Here is a 20,111-nt window from a genome sequence, read left to right on the forward strand (position 1 = left end):
CCCCTGCCCTGGATCATTGTGTTCTCCCTAGAAGCAACCAGGTGAGAAAGAGGAAGCTTATACCAGATTCTGTGTGCAGTTCAGTGTGATCAACTCTGACTGGCCATGATTCTCTGGGATCTCAGGCAGAAAAGGATCTATCCCCTGTCCTGCTGGCTCCTTTTGACAGCCTAAAGGGCTTCGTGGTCACCCTGAATCATTTTACTTCGATGTGTGCTGCAGATTATTGCTTCTGTGTGCAGATCCCCACTTGCAGCACTTGTCAAAATTGGATACATCCTTCAATGGCCTTGTTCAAGAAACCCAACCATGGAAATTCTCTTCTTACACTGTAGATGCTTGAACACTACTGTCATAACTTGATGAGAGGAGGCCAAATTGAGGTTCTGTCAGTCTTCAAGCTGCTTAAGAGACTGAGAATTATAGAAATTTTGTGTAAGAGAGCCAGGACAAAAGAAAGATTTTCAGATCTTTTAACGGAGGGCTACATAATCAGACTTTCTTACAGCAGCCTTCGCTGTGAAGATCTGTCAACAGGGATCTCAAACTGTGAATATACAATTGAGTTTTATTATCCCTTTGTTATTTTGTAACTACATAGGTATGACAGACAGAAACTGATTTTGAAAGAAATTCACCATTGTCAGTATGTCACGTGCATGAATCCCACCGCTGGAAGTTTTTCAGTAAATCAGCGTCTTCAGGTAGGTTGCTGCAAGTGTCAGATGTGAACAAGCTTTTCTTCCTGTGAATAATATTAAAGCTATCTTAATTTCAGCAAAGAGAATTTCATTAACTTTCTTCTGCACCCTGGCATTTACAACTTGGGAGGTTGTGTGTGTGTGTGTGTGTAGAATATCCCAAGGGAGAATATTTCTCTAATTCCTTGCATAAGAAAGAAAAAAGAGACAAGACTATAAATTATGTGGTGCGAAAGAACATGTTCAAGCCTGCCAGCCATGCTGCCGCATGTCTGCATCCTCCTTGCACACACGACACTCAGTCCATAACCTCAGAACCTACAAAAGACATGATTGTATCTATGCCTGCAATTCTCAGCCTGCCCTTTTCTGTTTGAACATGCATAGGATTGCACCTTAAAGGTGTCCTTTGAGTGGGTGACTTCATCGAATCTGTCAGGTGAACTACTTCATTAGGAAGCAAAAGCCAAGTTAAAAGGAACAAAATCTAAGAGCACAGTTCCATAGCCAGGTGATCAGAACAGGTGAGCTCAGAAGCAGGGCTCTCTGTTTCCTGGAAGCGAGAGAGCAAATGGAGGCAGTGTGCATGGGACTGCTTCGAGTTGTAAAGAGGGGGTGTTTTTGAGCTGAGTTTGTGACTTCTTTGAAGGTTTCTTTCATCTGCCTCAGCTTTTGTTTGCACTTGCAGTCTCCCGCTCTGTGTTTATGCTGCTAGGTTACCTGACTCGGCCTGCTATTTTGTGCTCCCCCCTCCCCTTTTCCGCTGCTTTAATGCTTTAAAAAAAACAAAGCAAAGCAAAACTTGGGGTGGAGCTTTGGCTGGTGAGGGACCTGATTCAGGCTGCTGATAAAAGGTCTGAGGCGTGTAGGCAAGGCCACATTCCACAGCTGAGCTTGAGGAGAGCAGGTAAGCCCAGTACAGTTTAGCAGGGAATACTGATGGCAGATGTTTTGTGAAATCCAGATCTGGAGGCTGCGGAGCTGTTCCAGTGACAGCAGGGTGTGCCTCATGCACATTTTCCTGCCTGAAGATGGCCTGAGCTACACTACATACACTAGCAACGCCACCTAAGACTTTTCAGCCCAAAGCTCAGCTTTCCTGTTTCAAATATATAAACGCATGAGATATTTTTAGTCTTCTCAAGTATACCTCTCCACATGCTGTGCTTTTCTTCCAGAGACATTTTTCTGTGTTCGCTGTCCACTTCCCGGGAATGGATGCCTTAGCCAGTATCTATGGCAAGATAATAACTATACATTTCCAACAAGGGGACTTCTCTTATAGTGTAGTGAAGTCAGCCGACACACTTATACAAGCTGCAATTTCTCTGCACCAAAAGATGAGCCAGAATTTTCTACCTACAGCTATTCGGTTTCATTATATTTTCAACTTAAGAGATTTAACACGCATGTTCCAGGTAATACACTTTACCCATCTGCTTTTTCTTATCTGTCATACAAAAGGGGTGGCCTGTGCAGGGCAGGCAGGGTCAGGGTAGGATCCATATTTGCACAGAATATGCGCTGAATCCCAGCTTCAGGCGACTGCTGCCACATTTCCTCCTCTTGCCAAGGCAGCATAGTCAGCTTGCACTGGCTTAGCCCAGCTTTCCCCGGTCCAGAAGCCTCCAGATGGGCCGGACTAAAAACCACCATTACCTTGATGTCTGGGGATGATGGGGGTTGTAATCAACACATCTAGAGTGCTCCAGGTTGCAGAAGGCTGGCTCAGCCAAAGCTGGCTGGCCACATTTCCCCCCTCATCACTACTGCCATGGTGGTTTTGGAAGGTTAAAGGGAAGCAGGTGTGGAGGGGCAAACACACTGCTATTTGCTATGGGGAATGTGAGCAAGAGAGTTTCACTCTTTCTAGTGCCACCAGCCACAGTAGTCTTTCCATCTGTCCTCACCCAAAGGAACATAATCTCTAGCTCATCTGCCTCATATTGTGGTTGCACCTTGCAGTGGCTAAAGAGCTATGCCATGAAGGTGCTTTTGGGGTTTTTCTGCCTAAGCATGCCTAGGATTGCGCCCTTAAAAATATAATTTAGGCCTCATGGGCATTTTTTCGTGCAGGGGAGATCTCCATGCATGGGAAGATTAGTTCTTCCCTCCCCAGCGGTGTGCTCTGCCTGACTGCACCTTCATATACAGCAGTTAGCCCTTTTAAATAAGCGGCTGTGTCATGAATGGGTGTGAGGGAATATGTGTGTGGACGTGGATGTAGATGAATGGGTGTGGGGAGGCGCAGGATTGAGAGCAGGTGAGACGTTCCCACCCTTGTTTTGCTCTGGCTCTTCCTTCTGCTGGCCTAGGAAAGGAAGCCAGCATTTCACAGAAAGAGGTGGCCTTGGCATGCAGAAAAGCAGTCCCTCAGAAAGACGGGCTTCTTCTAGTGATCTGCCGGATGCACTTGGCTTCTTCATTCAACACCAGGGAGGGTGCATCATGGAGAAGCATTATAAACGGGACCCCCACCCCAAGCCAAGCCTAAACTGGTAAAATCCAGAGGTGCTAATTTTCAAAGATGGCTAGGTGATAGCAACGCAAATTTTCAAACAGCCTCCAAACCCAGCTTTCAGGTGTGTGTGTATATCACATATTTAATATATCCCCCTGGCCAATTCTCCATGCAGGAAGAAAGTAAGTGCATGAGAGAGAGGGAGACACTAACCCTGTCTTGCCGATGAGTTGGTTTCCCATATGGAGAGGCCTGTTTTCATTTCCTTTGATATTATGAAGTAGTCCTTCACCATATGGGGGCTGTTTCCCACCTACAGCCTGAAGTGGTATATGCTGTCCATCCCATTCTCTGTGAAGTGTTACATGAAGTATGGAAGAAAAAAGCAGAGGAAGAAGATGAGACCTCAAACTCGTGTGACAATCTGCCAGAATAGGGTGGACGCTGCCCACTGTAAATAAGGCAAAGCTGTTGAGACACATGGAAAAAGAGGATCATTTTCACAGAAATAAAAATTGGAGATAATAAGTGTGGGAGGAAAAGGAATCGATGTTCCTGAGGCAGCCGCAGTACCTCATTATAAGTAATGTGTTGCTTTTTAGCTGCAAGCCATTAATTGCTTATCAAATGTATGAACATATTTCAACTAACAAATTCACACATTTGCTGGTGCCACCAGAGTACAGTTAATTGAATGGCATATTTTAGTTAATAGAAATGGATAGTCTAGTGTCCAAGAAAGATAATGAGAAAATAAACACTTCACTGTTTTGCAGGGAATGCTTTTTGCAACCCCCGAATGTGTGCGGCTCCCTATTGACTTGGCTCATTTATGGTTGCATGAATCATCCAGGGTCTACTCAGATAAACTTATGGAGGAAAAGGATATTGAACATTTTAACAAAGTGCTTATCGATACTGCAAAAAGGTACTTTGAGGTACGTCTCGTGTGTGACTTTAACCATAAAACATTATTTTCTGAGGTGTACTTTAAAAGTTTTATGTTGAGCTTTATTGTGCTGTATTTTAGGGTCTTAATCGTTGCAAACCATCCAGAGAACGTTGGTTATTGGGAGGTATAGAAACCTCCCATAGTAAATAAATGAGAAAATAAAAATTTTCATCTCCAGAATCAGCATTAATGAAAAACAAACTTCATGTTACTTTTACTGCATGCCATATCTGTACATTTGTTATTCAAAAATAAGTGTGTGATCCCATCTGGGGGAGGAGGGGAAATGATTCTAGCTGGGACTCCCCCTAAAGCTCCACACACCCCTGCAGCAGTTTGGATCATAATATCTCCCGTTGTGGAAAAAAGTAGAGATGTAGGTATATGCTACATATGACAAATAGCATTTACTTTGACCCTCATGAGAAAGAAGCACGCCAGAGGACTCTGATGGATTCAAACGAGACAGTTCTCTGAGGAAGTTCCTCCTTTGAGTGAGGAAAATGGAAAACACCACAAATGCACACCTGGGTCAGCATCACCTTCAATAAGAGGGTGTTCAAAAATGTTTTCGTGGTGACTCAGTGACTTTATCATCAGCACTTGCCCTCTGAATATTCTTCTGATGGGGTGGACATTAGGATGGGGTGAGATATTTGTGACATGTGGAAGTGCACTCATGGAAAATCCAATATGTGGCTAATAGAGAACTGGGTTGTGATCTGACCTAACTTGGGTTTTACCATTAGTAGTACCAACACACACGTGAACATGCACATATACTTACACATAATTCATGTCTGGAAGATGATGAGGTCCATGGTCTGGAAAGGTAAATGCTACTATTTACCTCTTATTCATGTCAAGTGTTCTGAGTTACAAAAAACGCTACAGCATCCTATGGATCCTGGTGGACCCAGAGCAAGAGAGTCACTCAGGGTGCATTAAACTCGGGGTGCAAAGTTAGTCATAACTAACAAGACCCACTGAATCCAATGGGATTTTACGTGCGTGTGCTCTATAAGTCCTTTGCATGAGAACAGTATCTTGGGCTGCCAGAGACATTGATGTTCATGGTGCACATCAGTGCAGCCGAGTGATGGATAGGTGGCGACATGGACTGAGGCCAAGTTGGCACCAGCAGTGGCTGTTTCCTGTCTACACACACGTAAGACTGGATCCTAAATCTAACTGTAGTAATTACTAAATTTGCATCTATCTAAATCAGCCCATACAAATTTTATGCAAAACCAGATTCTCTATTTTTAGTGAGGTTTTGTTTTTTGTTTGTGTGTGTGTGTGTGTGTGTGTGTGTGTGTGTGTGTGTGTTTGGCATTGTGCAAGTGGCCAGCCCATCATAATTTCAGTTTGAGAATCCTAATTAAAAGCACCCTCTCAGTCTCGGAAGCATGCAAATGCAAGTAGATGAAAAGGTACCACTTCGGTGGGCAGGTAACAGCGTTCCGTGCACTTTGGTGTTTAGTCATGCCGGCCACATGACCACAGAGACCGTCTGCAGGCAAACGCTGGCTCCCTCGGCCAGGAAACAGAGATGAGCACCGCCCCCTGGAGTCAGGCATGACTGGACTTCACATTAAGGGGAAACCTGTACCTTTACCTCGGTCTCTAAAACTGGATCTAGCGGTAGATGTGAACCAGCAGTTTCATTCCAGTGGCCATGCTGCTACTGCCGCACCCATCCTGCATGTACACATGATCCCCAGCCCCTCGATCTTCCTACTGAGCTTCCTGGATCTGCTACAGCAATTTGTCTGCGTTCCTTTGATCTTCCATCACAGGTGCTACTCCGGTTGCCACACTCCATCCATTAAAAGGAACGCTCCCAGCTGTTCTTTCATCCAGTGGCTGTCCAGAGGACCGCAGCATAATGGTTTTCAGCAGCGATGCCCACGTTACGTTATGCCTCTGTGTCCTCCGTGACCACTGGCCAGATGCACGTGCTATTCAATAAGCCTCTTTTTTCCCCATCAGCTGCTTCAGTCTGTTGGGAGGGTTTTTAAACATAGACGCATCTAAACAACTGGCACTGATATTTTCTTTGAGGCCCATCCAAAGCTGGATTCATATTTCACCCCCACACAAAAAGCTTCAGCTTCTGTGTCCTCTGGCCTGGTTTCGTCAGCGTTTGCCCTCTGGATTGGAAGTTTTTGGGCCAGCTGCCCAGAGCATGCAGCTCTCACTCAGGAATAGAGAATGGCAGCTCAGACTGCAATTCTTTGTGCATTCTCCTGGATGCAAGTTCAGCTGAGCTCAGTGGGATATTTCTGAGAAAACATGCATGGAATCTGGCTATAAGTCAGAACTTTTGCATTGTATCACAGCAGCAAGCAACACTTGGAAAAGCCACTAGACTTTAAAAAAAAATCAAACTCCCAAGGTGTCCTTCCTGATTGTCTGCTGACTATTTGTTTTTGATTTGGGGGTTTGTTAGAGCAAAATTAGGAGGATCGGTATAGTTAAAGGGTTAATGTGCTGGCTGAATGCTTGTTTGTGTCTCTGCACTGTTACCACCAGGGTGTTGATGAGCACATATTTATCCATAAGCCACTAATTTACTGCCATTTTGCCCATGGTGTTGGAGAACCTCGTTATTTTCCGGTATCTGATTGGAAGAAGTTGACCAGAATTTTAACAGAGGCATTAGAGCACTACAATGAACTGCATGCGTCAATGAACCTCGTCCTCTTTGAGGAGGCCATCCAGCACATGTAAGTTCTCCCATCTGGGGGCATTTGTGAGAGAGGCTTCTGTGCGAATCATTGTTGAAGTGCAAATGCATTTCCAAATGACCTGAGAAATGGCCTCCTGGAAAGGATTTGAAAAGGGCACTGGGTGTTGCATCACTGACCAGGTCTAAGGCAGAAGCTTGCCGCACAGGTTCGGTTTAAAAGCCTTTCCATCTCTGTGTTCTTTAAAGATTTCCGGAAGGCAGCAGCTGCCATAACCCACTGGCTCTTGACCAATGGGTACACTGCCGCTGCTGTCAAATTCACAGTTAAGCCCAGGAGAATTGAAGGGCATAACCTGTAAGGATATTTTAAGATTAATTTTTATAGACTATTACATAGCTTTCAAATATTTTTCCCTTCCTGATGCATGTCTGACAGGAGAAAAAGAATGTTTTAAAAATCTCTCAGGAATGAAAATGTGCCTGCTCCTCTTTTTGCCCTCTCTTGGGTCCTCAGCATTTCTGGTCAGCAGTTTTTCATCTTTCCCGAAACTGGGAGGATTAGAAAAAACACCGACACATTTAAATGGTCTAAATCTCCTTGTTTAAATCAGAAACCCACTAGATTCATTTCTTCCTCTTCCATATCCCATTCCTATGGGAATTTTAGTGTTAACTCTTTCCAGTGGTGTCATGGTAAACTATAAAGTACAGGCAGTCATTGTGGCAGTCCTCATAGCCATATCCACAATAATCAGGAAGTTCACTCAGCATTCTTGACCCCTACCCCCTCAAACAGCTGTGTGGCACAGGGGTTAGAGTGTCTGACTAGGACTTGGCAGTAGGGATGCGAAGATCCAGCCAGAAACTGGCCCTCCTGTGCTTGCTGGACCTCTTTCCCACACTTGCCCCTGACCTAGGAAGCAGGCCTAGCTGAGATCAAGTCTGCAAATACATGGGAACACTGGATGGCCCCTTCTTTGCAGTGAATTACTCTTGCACAAAGCACGCCAAGCTGCAAGGCGTGTGTGTGGAGCAGAGCCGTGTGGCCACTCTGCCCTGTTCTAAGCTGGTTTGCTGGCTTCACAGGGGATGGAGGATGCTGGCGCATCGCCGGCGCCGAACACAGATTTGTGCCCAGTCCATTTGGTCTGGCAGCACAGAACGGGAGTGGCGACTTCCAGCATCAAGAATTCTTGGGCCAGCTCTGTTGGAGAGGGAAGGCTGGAAGTATTCTGGTGGCTTCTCCTATGGGTAATTGTTGGCATGCCAGCCTGTGCCCCCTCCAGGGGCAAAACGGTGGGGAGAAAGGCAAAGAGCTGTGCCTCTGCAGGCTGAATTCATGCCCTGAGATTGTGTGGCTTTTTTCCATGCAACACTGTGGTGCCATCTAATAAGTCCATAAAAAGTATCAGTTTTAGCAAATTTAAAAAATCTGGGTTTTCAGGGGCTACATTGTCTGAAGAGAGCCACTATGCTGGCTTATACTCTGCCCAATCTGAGTATACCCAATCTGCATGGCAGTGGTTTGATTGTTTCCCAGAGAGTTGATAAAGGCTCCTCCACTGGGATCTGAAATAGAAAGCAAATTAATTTTTCATCTTGTTTTGTTTTTTTGTTAATCAAGAAAAATGTACTTAATTACTCTGGCAGGAAGTCATGCGTGTAGAGGCTGAGCTCAGCCTGAGGCCAGATGTTAGGTAGTCTGAGCTGGGATAAGTTCTGGAGGAAGCGGCAGTCCCAGCAGAGAATACTCTCATCAACAAAAGAATCTTATTCCACTGGAATCAGAGTCCTGTGCACAAAACGTCACTCCACAGAAGTATTAACCCAGTGCTGATCACATCCTACTGCTCTGTGTGCTGATGGTAAAAAGTGGTAATCATGTTTGAGAGAGGTCCTGACCTACAGACACTTGTATACTTGTGACTACGTAGTAAAAGGATCCATATTGACAATGAAGTGGTAATTGTGGCCAGCATAAATAATCGGCTCTGGACAAGAAGGAATGTAATATAGATGCTACGTGGCCAATCAGGATCAGGCAAAGCTCCATCCGATCCAGCAGCCTGATCCTCACAGGAGCCAACTAGATGCTCCGGGAAATCCAAAGCAAGATGTGACGGCAGCAGATTTCCCCTGCTGTTCTTCTGCAGCAGCCTTCTGGGTGTGTTAGACTACAATGCCCATGATTCTCAGACAGGCTAGACAGGGGCTGAGGATCATGGCAGTTGCAGTTCAACACATATGGAGGGCATGAGGTCGGGGTGGGCTGTTCTACAGCAAGTTGATAGAGGAGATACTACTCTACGACCTTGGACTGCTGCCTTTGAAGCTGCAGTTGCAAACAGGCATTATGAGAAACAGTCATTTACGCATTCATCCTGTCTGTTTACCTTCTGAAGGCATTTAACCTGGTGGCCATCACTACACCATCGGGCAGGGAATTCCATAAACTTCATATTCGTAATCTGAATCACCTGCCAATCCACAATCACTGGATCCTTTGAGTAGTACAAGAGTCAAAATGCCTGGTTTATCAGCACCGAGCATACTTTTCTAAATCTCTACTTCATTCCCCTTAGACACTCTTTCCTAAACTGAAACACACCTCTCCTCATAAGGATGTTGCTCCAACCTCTCGGTCATTGTGGCTGCCCTCTCCTGTCCATTATGTTGTTCTAGATACCCGTCCTGAGAAGGAGTGATCAGACTGCACTCTGAGTGTTTCTGGATCATAGATGCGTACGAGGGCAACAGTATCAGAATAATTCTTGTACATTTGCTGCAGCTGTTCTTTTCAACCCGGTTTGGTTTATGCCACAAGTGGCTGTAAGGGGAGAGAACTACAGATACAGGGTACTTTCTTTCAGGATTTCTTATGGTCCTCCTCCTTGTTGTCCAAGGGCCATTGCACATCATTATAATTTATTTACTAAGTGCATATTCTGCTTTTTAACCTCTTTTCAAAATGACTTACAATGTAAAACATATAGCATACAATGTAACGCATATACTAATAAGACAATGAAAATTCAATTTTAAAAGTTTGGAACCAATAGCAGAGCTATTCCATATGCGGCACTGATTGTGCACTCCTCATTCCTTACTCATGGTTGTTTACCAGATTGTTTAGACAATGACATGACCCTACAATTTCACTTCTGCTTTTACACAGTACTTTCCACAAAATAAATAGATGGATAAAAATAGAGCAAGCAAAATGTGTTCTTGTGAAGCAAAGGAGAATGTTTTCCCCACTTGTGCAATTGTGCTGTACCATAGCATCATCTACAGGTTATGTTGTGGGAAAGCAGGAAAGAAAACACTTCGCATATGGTTTAAGAGTTGCTCAGTTCTTCAACTCAACTATTCTCAAATCCACAAATTATGACTCTTCAGGGTTTTCCTGCAGATCTTGGATCACAGTTCATATGGCAGAGCTACCTGATGATGTCACCTGAAGCTGTCTTTCTGGGCTATTTTCTCGTGATGGCCCAGTCTCAGCAATGCAGACAACAGTGCGTGGCAAACCCAATGCTTGTTCGCAAGACTAGTTTACATTCGACCCGTACAGTTACTTCTCTGTGTTTGAAGAAATGCTTGAGTAAAGTGTATAGTTCGGCTACAGGGAGGGCTCTGGAACTTGAGACTGTGTACCCCACATAGTTAAGAGTATCTCTGCTATCTTTGTGGGGAGAAGCTACTATACAGCAATATTTTAGCCATGATTTCAAAGAGATGATCATTTTGATGTAAACTGCCTGTGCATTTTAAAATGGATAGAGAGGGACGTACTCCAAATCATCAAATTCAAAGTAGCAACAAGTTCAAAATTAAAAAAGTTCTTGAAAATCACAACTTGTATCTCCGTAGTCTGTGGTTCTACAGAGGTTGATTGTAGAGCTACCAACTTTTAATTAATTTAATAGGTAGATTAATTAGTGAAAGCTTTAATAGCAGGTTAGATTTTTCCCTCCATTAATTGATGGAGGGTCATTGAAGGGCAAATTGCTTTGCAGACTGCACAGATGGATAGGTTTTCTCCACACTATACCACATTTGGTGACCTTTTCACCCCACATTTAAATATAAAATGTTCAACATTGTAATTTAAGAAAAATGGCCTTCCTTCAATAGCCTCGGAAAGGTACCTGTATTGATCCTTTGATATCTTATAGATTTATTAAAACCTAATTTATTAATCAATTACCAGACTAAAACACTTCAGGTATTACAACAAAATCTTATGTATGGTTACTTGAAGGTAAGTCCTACTATGTTCAGTTTACCCTGCTGTATAGCAGAAATGCAGAACTTTAGACCCACAGGCCAGATCTGGTCCTTGGGCCCCACCTACTTTTTCCCAAGTGCCAATCATATGGTGATTTCTCAGCTTTTGTGCAGTTTCTTTATCTTCCATTCTATAATTTTGAAGTACCTCTCTTATGCTTGGTTACTGACAGTAAGAACTTTAAACTACGAGGAATTGGTCTTTTTGGTCTCTCTGCCCCCACTTTTGCCTTCAGTCCACCCAACCACTGAAATGCAGTCCTGAGAAATTTTTTGGAACGGAATTAAGCCCCTGGGCTGAAAAAGCTTCAGCAGTCCTAGGACTGTAGCCTTACTTTGCTATCATATAAATACAGGTTAGAAAGTCAGTGTTAAAAGTTTTTGCCCTAATGTAACCTGTTTCTGCCCTACAGCTGTCGCATCAATCGTATTCTTGAGGCCCCATATGGAAATGTCCTTTTGATTGGAGTTGGAGGAAGTGGAAAGCAAAGTTTGTGCCGCTTAGCTGCCTTTCTCAGCTCACTGGAAGTCTTCCAAATAGCACTTCGGAAAAGTTATGCTATTCATGATCTCAGGGTAAGCCTTGAGATTCTGTGTTGTTCATCAGATGTATCCTAATCTTGAAGCTGAATCCCACAGGAATAAAGATATTCCTGTGGTTTACATCTTCCTTTGAATCTGCATCATGCTTATTAAGATCTTTGGAGGAATGTCTTTTCTGGTCAGGAAACAGTTTAGAACAGATTTTCTGGCAACTCAAAGGATAGCTGGGGGAAAGAGAGCAGGAGGAAAGACTCAGGCTACCAGGGTATTTATTTCTGCTAGCACAGCATCAGATGTAACCTATGGCACAGCTTCAGCTAAGTCAACACAGACTTGTTGTTGTTTCTAGCCCTGCTTATATTTAGCACTGATTCTACAGATCAGGAATCAGGATTAGTCTATGGCAATGATGGAGAACCTTTGAGAGACCGAGTGCCCAGACTGCAACCCAAAACCCACTTATTTATCACAAAGTGCCAACACTACAATAAAACCTGAAAACTGAGGTTTTAGTTTAGAAAAAACACCTCACAGCCAGTCCAAGCAATATATATGTATATATCTCCTTGGCAGCACACTGACTGGCGATGCGAAAGCTCAGACAAGTCGCGGCTAATGAGTCGTGGCTTGCGATGTCATCGCCTGGTGCTGCTACTCCTTTCTGAGCATGCGCATGGCCCCTATGTGCACTGTTATCCGATGCTTGGCTGCTGGGGCGATGCTGGGGCGACTTGGCTCGCGTGCCCGCTGTGGCACACATGCCATATAGGTTCACTACCACTGGTCTATGGAGTAGTACAGGCATCCCCACTCCTCCATGCTGTTGCATAGATCTAGCAAGAACATTAGCAACTTGGGTTGAACTGAACGTTGGAGGCAACTCTAATGTAATGTGGCTCTGTGCCTTACTTTACAGAGAACAGTCTTTCATCTGAAGACATATTCTTTTTGAAGGGCTGTCTAGGCCAAGTCCAGCAGGACATAGGAAGGGGGAGCTTTGGAAGGACCTTAGACTGCAGCCTGAGTGAATGCGGAGGACACTTGGTCCACAGTCTTCTCCACTATGGGGAGATGGATTGTATGCTTGCTTAAAACAGAATACACATGCCTAAGTTTGCATCTATACATATAAATTACTATGTTAAGAGATTTTATGTAATCTCCCTGGTATGCATTTGCTCTTCTTTGGCAATGCATAAGTGACCACCTTCTCCTAAACTCAGTCTGAGAATCCCAATCAAACTCAAAAGCCTTCCCAACCTCTAAAACCTGGACTGCCATTAAATGTGATCCAGAACTAAAATTCCGGTCCTGTGTTCAGTACGGATTTGCCAATGCATGTCTTCCATCGGGAGGTTGTGATGAACCAGCTGTTGAATTTTTAGAATAACAGTAATATACATGTTCAGGTAGCTCCATCCTTGAACTTGTTTCAGTACCAGATTATTTGTGTGTGTGTGCGTGCTTGTACTCATGCATGCACACATGCATGTACACACACATATACAATTAATTCAATCTTTTTGGCTTGCTTTCTTCTATTTCTATTTTCCAGGCTTCCTGTATTTAAAGCGTGAGGCATTTTTTTCTGCATCACTTTCAGTATTTCCATTTGAGAAATTAAAATAATAGCTGTGGAACAATAAGAGAACAAGAGCTAGCAAATTCATTTTTATTCAGTTTATGTCCCACTTTTCCACTAAAAACAGTATTTAAAATATGAAACTATATATTTTATTAGGAGCATATTTGTGTTACAAACCTTTACTTTTCAGTAAGAATTTGTTCTGGCATAGTGAAATAATTCTCAGCTTCTACATATTAGGTAAATTTTGTTAATAAAACCTTTTACATTTTGTGAAACTGAAGCAACTTTGTTATGCTTCCACATTAACAAAAGTGTAATTTACTCATCCTAGATCCACTACTACACAGTCTGGTTTTAAATCACATCTATTTTTCTCATAGGATCATAAGAAAAGCCATGCTGGATCAGATCGAAAGTCCATCTAGTCCAGCTCTCTGTACATATGGCAGCAAAACAACTGTCCACAGCATCCCTCAAGCAGGATGGGTACAAGACTTCCACCTGCCCAAGCTCCTCAGCAACTGGTGTATGCAGGCAGGCCACCTCTGGTCAAGGAGGTAGCACATGGCCAGCAAATCTAGTAGCCACTGATAGCCTCCTCCCTCTTGAATCCATCCGATCTCCTTTTAAATGCATCCAGATTGGTGGCCATCACCACTTCCCCTGGCAGTGAATCCCACAGATTATACATTGCATAAAGAAGTACTTCCTTTTATTTATCATATACCTCCAGCCAAGGAGTTTTATGGAATGACACCAGGTTCTTCTGGTGTCATTCCATAAAATCCTCTCCAATGGACAATTTGAAGTATTCATAAATATATATATATTTAAAATTATTCTCTCCTTCCCCACAAACACATACACTGTTCTGTGGGTAACATGCAGCATAGTTTTCTTATCCAGAACTCCCCTTGGACCATGGAATGAACTGGAGTTGTGCAATAATGATAAATTTGATAAATTTGTTCCATTTATGTTTGACAGATTTGCAACACATTTCTGGCCCAAGTTGGCTGTAGTTCAGTTTCCTCAAAATTCTTGGACATATTTGTGCAAATTTGGAGCCAGAAACTGCATATCTTCAGTACAGATTGCACTAATCAGGACTGAACATCCATGGCTCCTGTTGTAGTATTTAACATGAAAGTTTGGAAGTATTCTCCTATCACTGCGCACACACACACACACACACACACTCTCTCCACCTTGGCCATCTTCAATTTTCAGGCAGTTAATTCAAGAATAGTGCAAATTTCAGGCCTTTGTTCCTGATTCTGCACAAATAGAAACAGTTTTCACAAATACATGCATTTGTAGAGCAGAGGCCTGAATTTTGTCCAAATTCCCTGCTTTAAAAAAGGAAAATGGTGGCATGCTTTAAAAACAGAAGTACACTTTCTGCTCAATGCACATCAGATTGCACTGAGTTCAAAATAGCCAGTGAATTTCCTCTCCTGGCTGGACTTCTCCCTTGTCCCTAGAAAGGAATACATGGTCTATGCAGTAGCACCATCACTGCATGTGGCCAAAGACAGAGAGCCCATCATGCAGCCTTCCTCAAACGGACACCACCACAAATGTGGTGGAGAACAAATTCCACCCCCCTCATCCAGCATGGCCAATGGTTGAGAACGCTGAGAGCAATACTCCAGAACATGGGGGGCAGGGGGGGGGCAGGTTGTGGAAGGCGAAGACTGCCCTCGTGCTCCATCTGAACCCATAAAATGGTTGACTTTTGTCCAGATCCTCGGCTGCTTTGGTGTAAGCTGAGCTGATTCTCTACCTGCTGAACAGTTACTCAACAGTGAGGAAGAGCAGTAGAAGGAGCAGGCAATGATGGTGGGAAGATTGTGACCTGCCCAGAGAGCTTTATGGTTAATGGGACAGGATAACAGTCAAATAAATAAATAAAAGAAGACAGATTCATGGGGTGGGGAGCATTGCAGATGTCATCCAAGAGCACCCTAAGCCTGAAGCTGGCACTGCTCCCCAAGATCAACCCAATGATTCAAGGTTTGCTCATTGTATTCACGAGATTAAATAGAATGGAAAGAACCTAAATGTCATGTTTCCCATCTAGGCCAGAAAGTCCCATACTTAAAGTCTCCCCAGTCTTTTCTTAAAACCACTCAGTAAAAGAGACTGTTCAAACTGCTCAGTTCCATTTTTAATTTGATCTTTTCTTTAGGATATCATCCAGTGTTTAGCATAAATATGGCTCCTTCTATCCTAAAACCTCTGTTGATAAATACCAGTTTTAATGCATCATCTTGGTAATTAAACTAAAACAAAATGATATGTGACACCGCTTTAGTTAATGTGTAAAACCAAAGAACTAGCCTGTTAAAGTATATACTGTGTTAACATCATAGAGAACAATAAAATTAGAATTCCGAGTTATCTGGTCTTTGGACTAGGTTGTTAACCCACTCTATCTACTTTCAGTTTCCATCACAGAACTGAACTCTAACCTCTGCACAAAGAGCTTTGCCTTTCCTACCTTTCTGCTGTATAACATCTAGCTGTGCTGTGGCAAAATAACATAATGGCACAAGCAGGACAATATGTTTTCTTTCCCTTTATGAATAATCCTCCATTTTCCCTCCTCTCCAACCCTGTGCAAAGTGCTCTCACAGAAATAAAACTGGAGAATCATCCTGTAAATAACCATTAACAACCACAAGCGAAATATTGAAACACAATAAATGTTCTGTGTAAGACAAGATCGAGAACTATCTACTGTAGATGCAGCCAGATCCTTACTCTTGGAATTAAGTTCCATGAATGTTGATGGAGCTAAGTGTGTGTGCTTTAGATGTGTGTGTGTGAGCAGCGGTTTAACCTAGATTTTCTTAATATAAGTGGCTGGCTTACATGAACATTTTCAACTAATTGATAGCCTTCAGCTTGCTGCCAGCTGTCCTCGCTCTGGACACAAGCAGCCCTTGCTGTTGCTAGCAGTCTGCAGGGCCTTGCCATTGCTGTCTTTGCCCTGCCCAGGCCAAGTGGGAAGGCTTATTGCACCAGGCATCGAAGGACCCTGGAGGAACATGCTTCCCACTCTTCTAGCATGGCAGCGATACCTGCTTCTAATGCAGTGGGCAGGCCTGCTTGGGGTGCTGAACGGCACGGGTGGGAGACCTCACCTGCCCTGCTGATGAAAAGGTAATCTAAGTGTCTTCATAGGAGAAACAACAAAAACAGATCTGGGGACAGTGAGAAGGACAGACTGCCCTCTGAAATAAAATCACAAAGAGAAGGGGAGTTTGTGCTTTGGAAAGCAATTTTTGCTCTCTCTCTCTCTCTCTCTCAGAATCTGATGAGGGTTTGTGCATTTGCCATTTGTTGAAGTGCTGTGCTGCTTTCCGTCCCCTAGGCTCTACTTATAGATTTGTAAATAAATCCGTATACCACAAAAACTATGGTAGGCTACTAGGCAGAGGAGAGCCCTTTATCCAAAGGGCTGCCCAGTCCAAGTTTAGCTTACATAGAAAGAACCATAAAACAGGAAGAGTTTTATGATGATGCCTATCCAGAACCAGCACCTGGACAGCCGACCGGGCAGCCAAACGCATCATCTGCTCCATCTCCCTCATTATGGCTGGATGCATTCGATTTCTATTCGAAGTATAGTCATCATTTCTAAATTTGAAAAAGCCATGCAAATGGATGCCCTGGTTTGCCCTCTTTTTTAGGATGCATTTCCCACTTTCTGTTGATGTGTAAATGACCGGCCTGCATAATCCACGGCCAGTGATTTCTCATTCCAAAGGAAACCAGGCTCAAAGGAGCACATGCTCCCATTTCGCCATGTGCCCCCCACCCGGAGAAGTGAGCCAGTGGAACAACTCAGGTTGCTGTATTGTGCAAATACACAATTTCCTCTCCAGATAATTTGAATTTTAGAAGTTGGATCTTTAAACGTTCCTTTCATGAGGTTGCTTCGCTTGACAATATTTGTTCTGTATGCATATTGTGGTAATGATCTAAACCTCACTTTCTTCTACAGAGCGATATTGCCACACTTTACTTTAAAGTTGGCGTGAAGAACATCGGCACAGTGTTTCTTCACACAGATGCTCAGATCCCTGATGAGCGTTTCCTCGTATTAATTAACGACATGCTGGCATCAGGTAAGCAAAAACTCACAAATATAACAAATGGGGAGATTGAAAGACTGCTTCTTTTGTACTTTATTTAAATAACATCTTTTAAAAAGATCACTGAAGTCTTCATGGACTTAAAAAAACTTTGATAAATATATTCATGATCAAAACAGTTGAGAAAGAGAAGATCCTGAAAGGAGCAAAAGGCCACCAGGTTTTGAATAGGCTTCATCAGTGAGGGGGAAAGGTTAGCTGCTGAGATGAGTTATCGGAGCTATTAAGTCACCTTTTGTGACACCAGCCGTACAAGCTGCATAACATAATCAGCTGCAATCAAGAAAAAAATGCTGTTTATTATAAAATGGTTCCACTATTTTAATATTTGATATTGTTATATAAAATGGCATGGTCTAAGTCCACACACATTTCACTGGTGTAAACTGTTGGTATTAATGATTTGTGGAGCATCTTTTAGAGTCAAAAATTGTAGAAGGATTATGCTCCACTTTGCCACAAACAGGAGCTGCTGGATGATTCCCTGTCCTCAAAGTGTACTTATAGATTCTGCAATGTGCAATGGTGTCCAAAAATTCCTATCCAGTGCCTTTTGTGCAATTTCTGTTATCAGGTTGCCTATCCAGAGATATTCAAAATAAAAATAAAAAGCAGGTCTGTAAAATTCATCCAGCTGAATTGTTCATGCTAGTAACGTAGGTAGGCATTTTCTAATAAATATACATATGTCTATCTAAGGTTTATTTATAGATATACAATATTTGTAAAATATAATTATATTATATATACAGGTTACCAAAAGTAGGCATGAGTACTTTTAGACTGGAGGAACACTTAAGAACTCCGGCAATTTAAAATGTTAGAGATTCTCAAAATGTCATGGCCAAGAGAGAAGAGGGCACAGTATTTTCCACCATCAATGCCACATGCAATATCTAGTTAGATGCCTATTTATATGGGGTGGGCCAGAAGTAGGTGTGCAGGATTGACTGGGTCAAGTTTAGTCTCTTAGGTGCTCAAAATGTCCTCCCTCGATGTTGCAACATTCCTGTCCCCAACACTGCGGCACAAACTCCAGTGAGCACCAATGTTGATAAATGCCTGTGAGATGATCTCCTTCAATTTGTCCCCTGTGTGAGGTTCTTTGTGACCCAGTTAGCACTGTCTACCTACTTTTGGCCCACCCTGTATATAATTCTCCAGTGAAAGCAAACATACCAAGAAGAATATTTTGAGCAAATTAGAGCAAAGTGTTCCTTGGATGCTCCCATTTAGCACACGACCACTTTTTGGAAACAGTGTGAATGTAATGTGCCAATGCATTTATGTTTTTTTTAATCAGTATCATATATTGTACATATGTGGTTTATTTTGTAATACACTATCAATCACTGGAATGATAACTACACATTATTTTCAATATAAAATATTTTTATATGGCAAAAAATCTCTAAAACAGAATTTCCTTTCAAATTAATGGATCCAGATAAGTAAGGAAATCAGTCCTCGATTAGTCTGTTATTGGCCTTACCTAAACCATGTTAGAACTTCACGAAGGCATCTATAGACTCTCACAGATACAACACAAATTTTTAGATATTGATAAAGAAAAATTAATGACTTGCATATGTTTTCCATGTGCCATGCAAATCAAAGCCACTCACTGCACAGAGTTGGAAGAACTCTTGTAGGCCACCTGTTTGATCCAAGAAATCCAGACTTAGAGACTGGCCAATGAGGACTTCCAGCATACATTTTGGCATCAATTACTTTTAGGTTAGCCCTGAATTTACAAACCTCGCTCAAGTTAGCTTCCAGCACTCAGAATTTCAAGATGCACCAACCTGGATCCTTAGGCAGAAGAAACCTTCCACTTACGGAATGGTGTTCAACTTCACACCTCAGAGCGTTGTATGAAAAAACTGATTGCATGACAGCCAACTTGCCACACAAACAGACACGTGCAGCAAAAGTTAATATGGAAAGAGAAGCCTTTAGTTTTTATCATTGTTCCATTAAGGAACATTCTCACAAAGCAAAGGATTCCATATCACGTATAATTATGGATATTCATAAGCCTGATCATTTCACTGTTTCCCCTTTTTATTCCTTGCATTTCTTTTCAGTTAAGAATCAGGTAATGATTTGCTCTACTTTTAGAAACTACCCTCATCACCCTGCCAGATTACCATGATTAAATACGTGGGCCATGGTTAAATACTATGGGTAGAATCCAACTGTGCCATAGCACTAGTGCTAATGACATCGCGTTTGTATGAACCAATGTCCACACAAGCCAACTAGCGCATTGCTAGAGCAATGGGAAGAAGCAGTGTTTTACTGCTGGATTTCAGGAGTGTTGTGTTGGTTTATGCTAATACAACTTGATTAGCTCTAGCACTGAGAATCATTTGGATCCTCTGCAGTGGAGCTAGACTTTGTTTGGCTTTCTGTGGTATCCAGTGGGGTCCTAGGTGCCTGGTGATTTGGTTCTGCAAGCAGCCCCTCTGATTGATTCCATAGTCCAAGTGGAACCCACAGCTTATGCCATGGAGTCTTAGCAATCCCTCAAAGAAGCCCCCAGACAGTTTGCAACAGACTGAAAGAGCTCCTGCCTCTGCTGAACATCTCTGCTTGTTTCTGGCTGCTCTCAGAAGCCTTAATTGCTCAAGCAATCAGTCCCATCTGTGGAACAGAATCAATGGGGTGCCACAAAATCAGTGGGCACATAGTGCCCTGTTAGCTATTTTCCTTAGTTCC

General features: G+C 42.8%; 1 protein-coding gene across 1 annotated transcript in view; it reads left to right on the top strand.

The window, feature by feature from the left end:
* The window catches only part of LOC123016996 (dynein axonemal heavy chain 11-like), a 198,224-nt gene that overhangs the window by 82,092 nt on the left and 96,021 nt on the right, over positions 1–20,111 (top strand). Inside the window, exons 29-34 of the mRNA XM_044417936.1 lie at positions 602–704; positions 1,880–2,119; positions 3,939–4,100; positions 6,650–6,843; positions 11,510–11,672; positions 17,240–17,363. Coding sequence (XP_044273871.1) covers positions 602–704; positions 1,880–2,119; positions 3,939–4,100; positions 6,650–6,843; positions 11,510–11,672; positions 17,240–17,363 — 986 coding nt within the window. The remainder of the gene's footprint in view (positions 1–601; positions 705–1,879; positions 2,120–3,938; positions 4,101–6,649; positions 6,844–11,509; positions 11,673–17,239; positions 17,364–20,111) is intronic.

Source organism: Varanus komodoensis, unplaced genomic scaffold (assembly GCF_004798865.1).
Source record: "Varanus komodoensis strain SLA01 unplaced genomic scaffold, ASM479886v1 scaffold9, whole genome shotgun sequence".
Classification (NCBI taxonomy): Eukaryota; Metazoa; Chordata; class Lepidosauria; order Squamata; family Varanidae; genus Varanus; species Varanus komodoensis.